We start from the raw sequence: 14,455 nt of genomic DNA, 5'->3' as shown, positions 1-14,455 counted from the left end.
GCCACTCTTAACTCTTGAAGTAAATAATCTTTGCTGGCAGGACTATGCTGAATCTCCTTAGGCACTCTCTAATTAGATGTCCTAGGTCCTCCCAATTCTTAGTCCTTTAATACCTGTTTTTCTCCTTCTCTTATTCCGTTTAGTTTTTCAATTCATACAAAACTGTATCCAGGCCATCACCAGTAATTCTAAATGACAAATGTTTCTTCTAACAACCCCACAATATCACCCCTTACCACAAAATCTTCCTTCAGCTTAATCTCTCCCACTCTAGGTTCCCACGCCGCCCCTAATCCCGCTGGAAACAGCCCTGAGAAACATCACCCATTATCTCTCCATACCATCCCCCAAAATTTTCGCCATCCCAACATTTTACCACTATTTCATTTTATTTTTCTTATTAATATAAGAAGACACGAATGTCAGGCCTCTGACACAGGATGTCTAAGCCATCATATCCCCTGTGACCTGCGCGTACACATCCAGATGGCCGGTTCCTGCTTTAACTGATGACATTCCACCACAAAAGAAGTGAAAATGGCCTGTTCCTGCCTTAACTGATGACATTATCTGTGAAATTCCTTCTCCTGGCTCATCCTGGCTCAAAAGCTCCCCTACTGAGCACCTCGTGACCCCCACTCTGCCCGCCAGAGAACAACCCCCCTTTGACTGTTATTTTTCCTTTACTTACCCAAATCTTATAAAACAGCCCCACCTGTATCTCCCTTCGCTCACTCTCTTTTCGGACTCAGCCCGCCTGCGCCCAGGTGAAATAAACAGCTTTATTGCTCACACAAAACCTGTTTGGTGGTCTCTTCACACGGACGCGAGTGAAATTTATTATTTATATTATATATTATAAAATAAATATATGATATATATTATATCATAAAATAAATATACAAAAATATATAAGTATAGTTATAAAATTATATAATTATAAAATTATATTTCTATTGTAAATATAATTATAAAAATTATATTTCTATTGTAAATATAATTATAAAAATTATATTTCTATTGTAAATATAATTATAAAAATTATATTTCTATTGTAAATATAATTATAAAAATTATATTTCTATTGTAAATATAATTATAAAAATTATATTTCTATTGTAAATATAATTATAAAAATTATATTTATATTGTAAATATAATTATAAAAATTATATTTATATTGTAAATATAATTATAAAAATTATATTTATATTGTAAATATAATTATAAAAATTATATTTATATGCAGTTGTGTTATTTATATAATATATAAATATATAATATTTAATATAAAAAATTATATATTTTTATTTATATACAACGTTGTGGTTTTTTGGTTTTTGGTTTTGAGATGGAGTCTCGCCCTGTTGCCCAGGCTAGAGTACAATGGTGCCATCTCAGCTCACTGCAACCTCCACCTCCTGGGTTCAAGCAATTCTCCTGTCTCAGCCTCCTGAGTAGCTGAGATTACAGGCACACGCCACCATGACCAGCTAATATTTTGTATGTTTAGTAGAGACGACGGGGTTTCACCATGTTGGCCAGGCTGATCTCGAACTCCTGACCTTGTGATCCACTCACCTTGGCCTCCCAAAGTGCTGGGATTGCAGGCGTGAGCCACCTCACCCAGCCCAAAAAGTTGTGAGATTATATATATATATCTTATCTAGTTGCAAAGAGATTGGCGTTATTGCAGCATCCGGTTCTGCAGTGCAGTAGCCGCACGCTGTCAATCTTGCTGCTGGAAACAGTCAGACCCACTGCTGTTTTGTAAAGGGCAGCGCAGGTTCTGTGTTGCTCAAGCTGACTGGGATGGTTCTGGATGCGGCCTGACAGGTGGCAGAGATGTCCCCTCAGAGTCAAATGGGCCTGTGGAAAGTGCCTCTGTGACTTGAGATTTTCCAGGGAACGCCTGTGGGAAACTGGAAAACAGGGCACTCATCATCTCAGGAACAGCGCTGCTTTTTTCTACGGCCATCGAGGGATAAGATGGATGCAACTGAAAATGTTTTCTTTTTTTATGGCAAGAAACTAGAAACCTTCAGAGTCACCACAAAATCCAATTTGCGGAAAAGATATTTAAGAGAAAAATGAGTGAAGTGTATGATGTGGCACATAAAAGAATACAGCCCTGGAACAGGAATGACAGCCTGCTCTGCCAATCACTTTGTCATGAGCCTGAAGTGGAAAAGCAGTTTCTGCCCCTAATGGAGTGTCCTTGGGTGGGGGTTTGTATTAGTCTAGAATAAACTTTCTTGCCTTTACCAGAAAACATCTTTGCATCATTCATAACTAGAGGAATATAAAATGAGATTTGTTTCAAAGACTCAACTGATGTATTTTGCACTACATTGTTTAAAATTGTTCTCTTTCTCCTTCCTCAAGCCTTCTTATTGGTTTTTTAGTCCAATCTGGCTAACTCTAGGAACTTTTCATCTTTATTTCAGAATTCTAAATACAAAGTGTGAGGGTTGGGGGTTTGTTTAAATTTAAGTAAGCCTTAGTAGTTTATTTGTGGCAATTTTAAATAATCTTTGAAAATATACAAGTAGATATATACATTACCTCTAAGTGCATATATAAGTATTTTATTAAAACTTACATTTTCAGCCAGGCGCGGTGGCTCACACCTGTAATCCCAGCACTTTGGGAAGCTGAGGCAGGCGGATCACGCAGTCAAGAGATCGAGACCATCCTGACTAACACGGTGAAACCCCGTCTCTACTAAAAATACAAAAAATTAGCCAGGCGTGGTGGTGGGTGCCTGTAGTCCCAGCTGCTCGGGAGGCTGAGGCAGGAGAATGGTGTGAACCCGGAAGGCAGAGCTTGCAGTGAGCCGAGATGGAGCCACTGCACTCCAGCCTGGGTGACAGAGCGAGACTGTCTCAAAAAAAAAAAAAAAACAAAAAAAAAAAACTTACATTTTCATATAACTGGCATAAACTTTAGCTAATTATGTAGATGCAGTATTTCTGTTTATTAGACAACATGAACTTCACAAGTTTAAAACTTTTAATTGCATGCTGCATTATTATTATTATACATATTCCAGATAAAAAATTGGGTTGAGAACTACAGAAGGTACTTTCAAAAATGAACAGAATATTATGCCATGAAAGGATATGTAACCACTAGTGCAAGCCAGTGTTTCTACTGATATTCCGCGGACTTCTATTTGGAAGGATTTTAAGAGATTTTCTAGGAAAATTGTGCTCTATGATGACAATGTAGGATACGCTGGATTAAACAATGATTTTTAAAAGTTTTTTACTGTAGTACAGCTCTGAGCCTTTAATCCCTGATGTGCAATGGGAATCTCTAAGGGGAAACTGGGGTGTACAGTATTTGCCAGTCTTATTTGACCAGATCCTATTAACTCCCAGAAAAATGTTCAACAGAGCACTTATTTTTTGCAAGGCTGATACATCCATTAAAATTCTTATTCATGTATAAAATCTGTGCACCTTTGTGTAAAACTTTCTTAGTAGTGAGTATTATATATCTTTTCTTTTGATAAATATTAAATAAAAATTTGGGAATGAGAAATAAAAACATCTTGGTTTTAAAAATTATAATGAAACTGTCATCCCTGATGTCCTTGGCTCACCTCCTAAACTTTTGTTTTTAAATTCTTGTACTATCATATAACATTCATTTCATTGTGTAAATGTTACGATATTTACAATGACTATCACTGTATGACAATTATTTTAATATTATACACTTATTGTTAATTTTTTAACCTATATAAACTGTGACAGAAATTATCACTTGCAAATGAGTGCTTAGTTATACATGTGACCACTTGCTTGAGGAAAGGAAGAATTTTCCTTTGAAGCTGGGAAATTCATTCAGATGAACAAGATTGTGCATGTACAGTAGGATTTGCTTATGATTATTTTCTGAAATCCAGAGAAATCTCAGTAACAGTTGATCATAGATTCTATAGGAACATCACTCAAAGAGTAAATTCCAGAAATCATGTAAAATGCTGGTTCAGGAAAGATACCACTTTGGTACCAAGACTGTGGCCAATTGCCTTGTGATTCTGATGATTGTATTCTATGATTAGTGTTCTATGTTAGAAAAATGTGTGGCTTATGGGTGAGACCTTCCTGACTTTCTAACTGTAAGTGTTGCATCTTCACATCTATCCTGCCTTCCTCTGCTCTTCCAGGCTTCTCTTGGAATAATATGTTTGGATTTCCCTGCGTTCTACTCTTTGCAGCTGATGGGAGGAAAGTGGGAAAGTACAGCAATGGCCTTCCGGTGACTCCTATTGTCATTCCCACTCTCTTTCCACTGAAAAACCTGCTCTGAAACCCAAGCACTCTCTTCTAGGTCTCCACTGAGAATGATGTTTTCAAGTGAGATTCCCCTGTTCAAAACATGAGTAATGATAACAATATTGATAATGACGAGAAGAATGATGTGTCAGAAATCATGTCCAGTGTTTAAGAAATAGTGTGATTGAGTGGCTTCCGTTTGCAGTATTACAGTGAGGACTCTGAAAATTTATATGCTGAAAATACAGTAAGAGTGCTGGATAAAATTGGTTTTGGATTTTCAAATTGTGTCACCGAATCTGCAAGAAAATAAGGAATCCCGGATGGCATGAAATGCAGAAATGGAGAGAGATGGTGAAGCTCGGAAGCCAGCCCTGCCCTGCTTGCCTCTGCTGATCCCCTGTGATGTGGAGCTTCCACTCTCAGAGTCCCTTGGCTCAGGGAGTAGAAAGCAAATCTAAGGTCTTTCTGAGGTTGAAAATATAATAGGAGACCCTCATGTATAGCTGGAACACCAAAGGGTGTTCTGCTCACAGTGTTGGGAGAATAGACAGACATAGATGTTGACAGAGACATAGATGCATGCAACTCACAACCGCCAGCAGGTTTCACACTAGTCTATAGGTGAATTTCTACCATCTTTGGGGTCCAAAATGCCTCAAGCTGATAATTTATTTTTGAAAAGAGGAAGTCTTCTGTTGTTCCAGGCAGATCCTGTAATCTAATGTGAGTCTCCTCTGAATGGGTGTACCTTCAAAGCAGAATGCAAAGAATTACGATAAGTCAAGTTCTCCAGAACAGAAATGCAAATGTGAAAACTTACAAACAACTTAGTTTACATGAGAAACTGGAATTCTTATCAGATTCAGACTGTAAGAATGAAAAAAAAAACAGAATAAAAATATGAATAGGAAACCAAATACTATATGAACGGCCAAGTAAATGTGAAAGCAATCCAAGCCATCACGTATCCTTACCGAACGTAATTTGCAAAAAACAAACAAAACAAAACGAACAAACCATTTTAGTGTATTAGTCTGTTTTCTGCTGCTTATAACAGAATATCTGAAACTGGGTAGTTTATAAAGAAAATAAATATACTTCTCACAAATATGCCGGCTGAGAAGACCAAGGTCGAGGGACCACATCTGGCCCTCTTGCTGGTGGGGATTCTGGAGTCCTAACGTGTGCAGGTATCACCTGGCGAGGGGCTGAGCATGCCAGCTCAGGTCACTCTTCCTATAAAGTCACCAGTTCCCCTCCTGTGATAGCCCGTTAATCCATTAATTTACAAATGATTAATACAATCACCTTTTAAAGGCCTCACCTCCCAATATGACCATGTTGATTACATTTCAACATAAGTTTTTGAGGAGACAAATGGTCAAGCCATAGTATTTATGAAGTAGAAAAATTAGACCAAATAAAATCTCTGAGATAAAAAAAATGAAAACATCATAAGCAAACAAATTGGTAAATATGTATGAAAATTTAAACAATCATCAGTCAACTATGTAAAACAATAATATTTAATGTATAAGTTTTATAAAAACAAACGGATAATGACAATGTCTAATTTAAGATTTTTTTAAAAATAACTAAAATACCTAGCAATGCATGTAATTAGGGAGAGAATAATAAATGTTAAAGAAGAAGGTAAGACTATTACAACTAAATACATACTAAAATTTCTAGGAAGTACTAAAATAAAAGCATGAGAAAAAATTAATTAGTATGAAAGCAAGCAAAAAGGTAGAGCATATGGGGGTGCACATAGAATACACAAGCTAAGATGGTCGAGAGAAATCCAAATAGAGCAGAAACTTCAGGGAACATAAGAAGACTAAACTATCCAATTAAAAGACAAATTCTGGGATTGAATTTAAAGAACAATCTAACTGCATGCTGTTTGGAAGTGAAAATCTAGGACATAGGAGCCCAAGTCATTTGAAAGAGCAAATGTGTACCAGCAGCATGTACAAGAATTTTCGTAGCAGCATTTTATATAAGGGCAAAAAGAAAAATGACCCAAAGATACATCAAGAGGAGGATGGAAAAATCATGGTACATTCATGCAATGGAAAACTATACAGCAATGAAAATGAGTAGACCAGAGCATCATGCCTAAACATAGATGACTCCCAAAAACATAACAGAAGCAAAAAAACGGTGGTTGGGGGAGAGAGAGAGAGAGAGAATCACAGAACTTGCAATACATAATTCCAGTTAAGCATTTGATTTCAGGAAACTGATATATGTGGCTAAAACTGGATTGCATACATTTATGGTCACTGTGAAGAAAAGCAAGGGAATGACAAACATAAAATTCAGAAAGTGATTTCCCCTGAAGTGGAGGAAGAAGGTGATATGGGGAAGGGTATATTCTATGCATTGATCATATTGATGTATTGGTAAATATTCTATTTCTTAGAGTTGGTAGCACAGATGTTCATTTCGTTATTCTCATTGTGTTATAGATACACACATGTATATATTTCAATGTAATAAAAATCAATTTGAGAGAAATAGAGTGGTGAAGACAACTTCTGGCCTCAATTAGCTTAGAGAATAGTAAGGAGAAAGACAAGTTAGCAAGTTTTCACAATTCATCTTCACAGCAGACTTAATAACTTAGATACTAGTCTAATTTTTACTGATTTGTTAGCTGATAAGTGTGCTTAAGTGATCATTAAGTACTAATTAGGTACTAATTAAGTCCTGATGGAATTTGAAGCAGGTCTGACCAACCATAGGATCCTTGATGTCTGTATCATATGACACTATTGGATAGAGCTTTGATCTTTTAATCTGCACAGTGTAACATCTTCTCTTGACCTAAATTATTTGTTCATTGCCTCTCCTATTAGCTTAAAAATGTCTGAATAACACAGAGCAGGTCTTATTCTTTTTTATGTATCTTCTAACTTTTTATTTAAATGGATTTTATTATTCCATTTATCTATCCATATGTAGACGTATGTATGTCCACACACACACACACACACACACACACATGCTTCAGAATTTCCAAAACAAAAAGCAAAGCCTACTCATTATTTTAAGGCTTCAAATATTAAAATGGACAGTGTGATGGTATGTATATAGAATAATACACTAATCTCTTTTTTTTTTACTCTTTCATAAAACATGGTGTTGAAAACACTGAAGCACTTTGCAGAGAAAAAGTCAGCTTTTAATCGTCATCTCTTATGCAGTGGAGTGGAAGAAAGAGCTCATTATTCTAACTGAAAGTAAAAATGAAAAAAAATCTAAGCTTTGGATTTTTCAGGAGTACCTATCTTTCTAATTTTCAGTACAACACATAATACACAGCAGTTATAGAAACTGGAGAAAACAACTCCTATTTCTTGAGGCTGCTGTATCTAAGTGTGATAGGGGGTACTCTCGTGAAAACTCTGGGCTTGAGGGAGCCTTCTCTGATTGGGTGCAGGCAGAGTCGATGGCTGCATATGGGATGTGATTTTAGGCTCACCGTTTGCAATGCACTTTACACATGATTACCAGAGACTGACATGACAAGGCTCCAGTGGCCCCTTAAAGCACATGCACCAGCCGGCTTTGCAGATTCTAGCCTCTACTCAACAGATTTGAGATTCTTTATATATACGCAAAAAGGCAGGATATTATTTTCAGAGCTTTTGTTAATATTAGGGTGGCCATGTAACATATTGTCCAACTTGGAATTTTTGGGGTGAGTGAAAGGGGGTTATTAATAATTTTGCCGAGGCAATGGCACCTATGGGATCCTGGGTAAAACTCACTGGTCATCTCCTCTGGGCCTTCTACCCTTGGCATCTCAACAAAGGTTATTGGATCACCTTTGAAGGCACAGACCTAAAGGAAGTTCTTCCTATTTTGTTTTCCTTGAGATTATTGTACTTTAACTAGTTTATGTAACTTGCAGCATGGGGTTTCATTAAAATATTGCTAAAGAGAAAATCAGTCTGTGTGTGTGTATTTATTCTAAGTATAGTGTAATTTTTATTTTTAAAAAAACCCTTGATATGTTTCATCATTGGTTGCATTTTCAATAGAATCTTGCTAGAATTTATGCAATGCAAGCACAATGAAGACATATGTTATTGAATGTATCCCTGGAAAAAGAAACTATTTTTGTATTTTCATGTGTAGACAAATGACTTATTATGCCAATGAAGAGTGTTTCAACCCACAAGAACAACCACACCTACAGGAATGTGGAAACCATGTTTTCCAGCCTGTGACCTGGCCTTCTCTTTTGTTTGCAGCGTCAATTGCAGCCACCTGTAACGATCCAGGTATGCCTCAAAATGGCACCCGCTATGGAGACAGCAGAGAGGCTGGAGACACCGTCACATTCCAGTGTGACCCTGGCTATCAGCTCCAAGGACAAGCCAAAATCACCTGTGTGCAGCTGAATAACCGGTTCTTTTGGCAACCAGACCCTCCTACATGCATAGGTATCAGACAACAGAACTTAGAAATTTTATATTCAGGAATGGATGCATGTTGTCGTTAAAATTGCTCTGTAAATGTATTATTGCTTCAGAAATATTTCTCAAGAGTTTCTTTCATGTTCTCTGGCTCTCTGAGACTCCTGAAATTTTATTGTAAACCTTTAAACTTTATTTTATTAGGTAGAATAAAGGAAGTCATCGCCTTGATGTACAGTAATTGACATTTACCGTATATTTCCTACCCTTAACAAATGTTACATAAACATGGATCAATCAAATTACCGTAATTTAAAATTCTAGGTGGCTCAAAATTTATAACCCTACCATTGCTATTCTGATTTTTAATATAGAAACATGCCCTTAAGCAAAACCTACTCACTAACAGTACTTTCTCTTTTTAGATGTTTTTCCCCCTATAATATTAGTACATTTAAAATAGAATTCTGAAAACTAGAAATTATACCGTTTGTGTTAAAATGAAGATAAAAGGAGGTTTGTTTCTGCAATTTGTTGATATTTTATAGTCTGACCTTATTAAAAGGATAACAAATGATTTTGCAGACTTTGGCTTGAATAGCCACCTGAGACAATTTATCACAAATATGGTTGTAGGCTAATATATATTTTATGTAAAATAGTAATTACAGGTAGATTGTCTCTTCATTCAATAAAATATTTTACCATAAAATTCCTACTTAGAGTATATCATCTTAGTTTTAAAAAGGAACTGTACTGAACTTTATTATTTTAAGTAACTGTCACTGTTTAATTAGTACTTCTTTATAATCTACTTGAAAAATGTAGAATTTAATTGATGTGTGAAGAGAGAAAGTGATCATGAAATGGACAGGCCATTTTGCATAGGACGACCTTGGGGGGGTTTTGTGGTTTGAAATGGTTCTTACACAGCAGTGGTAAAATTCTCAGTGGTCTTGGGGAGCTGTGATACAGCGCTCTTACTTGTGACAAACCACTTATCCCAGTTGTCTGAAGACACATGAGGTTGGATAGCTGTGCTTATTAGCATTCTCAACCTTGTCGGGGAGCGATCTATGTTTGTTTAATGTTTGGTGCTGCATTTACTTTTCATAACGTCTGTGAGCACAGTCACGCATTTTACTCATGCTGAGTCATCGGGAGACTGGAGAGATTTCGGCGTGTTTCTTTTTTAAAGTGGAGTGATTGCCATAAATGTGGCAATCATTTTAAACCAATGGCCTATTTTTACATTAGGAAAGGGTTTTTTTTTTTCCTTCCATTTTGCATGTTTTTAGGCTCATGGAGGAATACATTAAAAAGCAATATAACTACGAGTTAATCCCTTAAAAGTAATTCATTAATTTATATTAATTTGAACATGTAATTATAAAATTTGGCCATCTCCTAATTAATCTATAAACAAATCAATCTTTTGTTAGATCATCTCTTAGTTACTTTATTTTGACCAGCAAGTAGGTAGTCCAATACGCACCAAAAACTAAACAAATACCCCTGTCTCTACCTTCAATGTCAGCTTCAAGGACGAGCTGAAATCACGTGCAGGCAAATGAATAATCAATTATTTTGGCAACCAGACCCGCCTACATGCGTAGGTATTATGTAACAGAAAAAATGGAAAATATATAATTGGAAAGAAATTAACATTATATTTTTATTACTTTGTAATTTTCTGTTTTTTAGGAATGAGGTTTATGTCCTCTGTAAGAAGCTTGCCCATTAGGGCATGAGTTAATTATAATTAGCACTCATGTAAATTCTGTTTCAAAGATTCAAAACACTTTTTAATTTTTGTATCTTTTTTCATATTAAAGGGTAATACATTTTAGTGAAGACATTTTATAAACTATAATTAAATCAAAGAGGAGAAAAAAGTTGTCATCTTTTTACCTGGAGACAATTACAATTAATATAGACATTTATAAATAATTTCATAATTATGTATATGTAATCTATTTTAAAATGTTTTAGGCTGGGTGGTGGCTCACGCCTGTAATCCCAGCACTTTAGGAGGCCGAGGCGGGCAGATCACTTGAGGTCAGGAGTTTGAGACTAGCCTGGGCAACATGGTGAAACCCTATCTCTACTAAAAATACAAACATTGGCCAGGCGTGGTGGTGCATGCCTGTGATCCCAGCTACTCGGGAGGCTGAGGCATGAGAATCGCTTGAACCCGGGAGGCAGAAGTTGCAGTGAGCCAAGATCGCACCACTGCACTCCAGCCTGTGCAACAGAGTGAGACTCTGTCTCAAAAAAAAAAAAAGAAGTTTTAAAATGACAGCATCCTGCATGACTATTTTGTAAATTGCACTTTTTACTTACCAGTACATGTTGTGTATATTTTGTGTTACTATGTATTTTCTACTAGTTTTTAATGACTAAATCTTATCTCTTTAGAAGGCACGACTACACCACTGATGCCACTCTCTAGTATCTATTTGTTTGAATCTACCAATATTGATTTTTCTAGTCCCTTATTATGGTATAATTAAGTTGTTTTAACCTTTTCCCTATTCTGAAGATAGCTTCAATGAACACCCATGTTGCAAAATAAATCATGATTATTGATAAGTGACATATTTCTACAAACTTGCATATTTCTAGGACTTTTAAAACATGCTTGTTTTGTTTTGTTTTTGAGGTAGAGTCTCGCTCAGTTGCCGAGGCTGGAGTGCAGTGGCATGATTTCGGCTCACTGCAACCTCCACCTTCCGTGTTCGGGCGATTCTCTTGCCTCAGCCTCCTGAGTAGCTGGGATTACAGGCGCCCACCACCAAGCCCGGCTAATTTTTTTTTGTATTTTTAGTAGAGACGGGTTTTCACTATCTTGGCCAGGCTGGTCTCAAATTCCTGACCTCATGATCTGCCTGCCTCAGACTCCCAAAGTGCTGGGATTACAGGTGTGAGCCATCGCACCCAGCCCATTTTTAAAATCTCTTTCAGAGCAGTCACACCGATTTACCATGCCATCGGCCATATATATTTATTAATATCATCTCTGACTCAGAGAAAACACCACACATGATAGATCCTAAGGCACAAAGTGGTGATGTCTCGTTTTAATTGCATTTTAAATTAATAATAAGGTTGAACTTTTTTTTCATATGATTATTGGCTGTTTGAATTTGTTCTTTCCTGATTGATCTGCTAATTTACTTTTTTACTTTTCATTATTAGTGTATATTTACTCACTACTGGCTATCTGTCTTTCTTTCCCTTTTATAAAATCTCTTAACCTCTCACCTGTTGTGTGTGACAACATTTACTTTCAACACCTGCCATTGCTGTTGCTTTTTCTTGAGTGTTGCTTGGATACCTCACTTTTTTGTTGTTGTTATTGTTACATCCGAAATGACTTCTACCATGAAGGCTCTCTGTTTAGCTTTTTGACTTATTCTAGAAGGAGAATTCTGTAGACCAAAGGACATTAACGACTTTTTTTTTTTTTTTGAGACAGAGTCTTGCTCTGTCACGTAGGCTGGAATGCAGTGGTGTGATCTCGGCTCACTGCAGCCTCCACTCTCAGGTTCAAGCGATTCTCCTGCCTCAGCCTCCTGATTATAGGGGCATGCCACCACGCCCGGCTATTTTTTGTATTTTTAGTAGAGACGAGGTTTTGCCACATTAGTCAGACTGGTCTCGAACTCCTACCCTCAGATGATCCGCCCACCTTGGCCTCCCAAAGTGCTGGGATTACAAGCGTGAGCCACCACATTGGGCTTCAACTTCCTTATTCCGAGTAAAGTGTCCCTAAAAAGTCTTCATTTTCTTATATAGCCTGCAATTGCTTTTCCCCACGTCCAAATTGCAAAAGACTCTGAAAAGCCAAAATGCATCCTAGGTTTGCAGAAATTCATTTAGGGACAACAGACCGTCCTGACATAAAGGTGTCTATTTAGAAAATATTTATCACCCCCAACGGTGTGAACATTCAGACGTTTTAATGCAGAAATGTAGATGGGTCTCGTTAAGGACTGCAGCTTCAAACCCTGACGGTGAAGGAGCTGCTACATATGTATGTGTGCTATTTAGCATAGTGGACAAAGGTTTTGAATAAAGAGTTGGTGGGTCGAAAAGAACAGGTGGATTTTATCTCTACATCTATTCCTTCTGGAGAATTTCCTAGCATCTCTGAGTTGCATTTTTTACTATTCTAATTCTATCTAAAATATTTTGCAAGCTAATTAAAACCTAAGCAAACTAACTTGAAGAATACCAGACCAAAAGAGAGAACAAACAAGGCCAGGCGACACTCCTTAATTCCACTTTTTCAGCTTTTAAATCACCTCATTTGAAAGTGCCTCCTGGGATCTGTGTGAATAAGACAGGGTTTCCCCTTTGTTTCTTTTAAATCAATATTTGAATCATATCCCTGAACTGTTCCTGCTGGTAGCACCCTGTAGCCAGTGCCCTGAATCTGTCATTTTTCATCTTTCAAAACCTGTGTGGAGTAGAGTCTTCTAGACCTTCAGGTACCTTCTTTCTCTGCATCAGCTCCTGCTCCCTAATCGGTCCACGTTTGCACTGCTCAATGCTGTCAGCAGCCCCGGCGTGATTCTGAGGAGGCACTGCCCTGTGAGAGCTGATGGGACAATTGCTTCTGCACAATTCATTAAAAAAAAAAAAGGCATACTGGGGAAAATCAAGTTTTAATCTTTTTCTGTAAAAATTATATCATATTACTCTCGAACATATATCTGTGGAATTTATTATTATAAATATTTTCTGCAATAGCATTCAAAGTTTGCATTCAGTTAGACTGTGAGAGTATAACAAAACCTACTGGAGTTAGTTGTATTTCTTATTATAAAAAGCTAAGTTTTCAGAAATGTTAAATAAGTATTTAAAGACACACTCCTTATTGAAAATTGTGAAGCATGTGCCTTCATCTTCCTTCATCTTATTTACAAAACAAAGTCTCTTTTTGTATAGGGGAAAAAATCAGCAATTAAGACATTTTCTTTTCTACATATTTTTTAGTGCATGTATGACCGATAATGGGAATGAAATAAGACATATAACTTAAGGGGAATACTATGATTTAATTGTAGTCACGCTTTAAAACAACTTGGTGACAAACCACAGTATTTGATATAAACAACTTTTAAACTCAGCATATTCTTATATGTATCTAAAATGTGTATACTTACAAATTCAGCAGTGTTTTCACACCTTCCGTGAGATGAGAGGTTTAGGAGAAACCTTATCTCACAAATAAAACAATCCTAAACACTTTCCAATTCAAGAACAAAAATTGGCTTGCCTATTAACCACATTGAGCTACATAATTACTGCCTTGCTAATATAAATGTAAACACATTTAATTCAAAATTGATGACTCCAAACACAAACTCAATTTGTTATTATCATATAAAGTGGTTCTTTCTAATAATATACAAAGCATTGTGATCAAATGATATTTTCAGACAGTAGTGCTCCAGCTCAGCTCCTTGCTGATATGTAATCAAATAGTATTTTCAGATAGTAATGCTCCAGCTCAGCTCCTCACTGATATGTATACTCAGAGGTCACTTAAACTTTTGGGGTTTGTTTTGCCACTTTGAAATATTGGGAAAGTAATTCAAGCCTTCCATACACCAGGGGACTGGGAGAATGTGAAATGCCATGTTTTCATGTACCCAATAACCATTTCCTGAATACTTGTTCAGATCCAGAAACCGCCTAGACGTTAGGGATAAAACAATGAACAGGAGC

At 36.6% G+C, this 14,455-nt stretch overlaps 1 protein-coding gene across 1 annotated transcript in view; it reads left to right on the top strand.

The window, feature by feature from the left end:
* Window positions 1-14,455, top strand: part of CSMD1 (CUB and Sushi multiple domains 1) — a 2,063,616-nt gene that overhangs the window by 1,758,243 nt on the left and 290,918 nt on the right. The window contains exon 27 of the mRNA XM_024251429.3: window positions 8,555-8,746. Coding sequence (XP_024107197.3) covers window positions 8,555-8,746 — 192 coding nt within the window. The remainder of the gene's footprint in view (window positions 1-8,554; window positions 8,747-14,455) is intronic.

Source organism: Pongo abelii, chromosome 7 (genome assembly GCF_028885655.2).
Source record: "Pongo abelii isolate AG06213 chromosome 7, NHGRI_mPonAbe1-v2.0_pri, whole genome shotgun sequence".
In the NCBI taxonomy this organism is placed as follows: domain Eukaryota; kingdom Metazoa; phylum Chordata; class Mammalia; order Primates; family Hominidae; genus Pongo; species Pongo abelii.
This window is presented reverse-complemented; position numbering and strand designations above follow the sequence as displayed.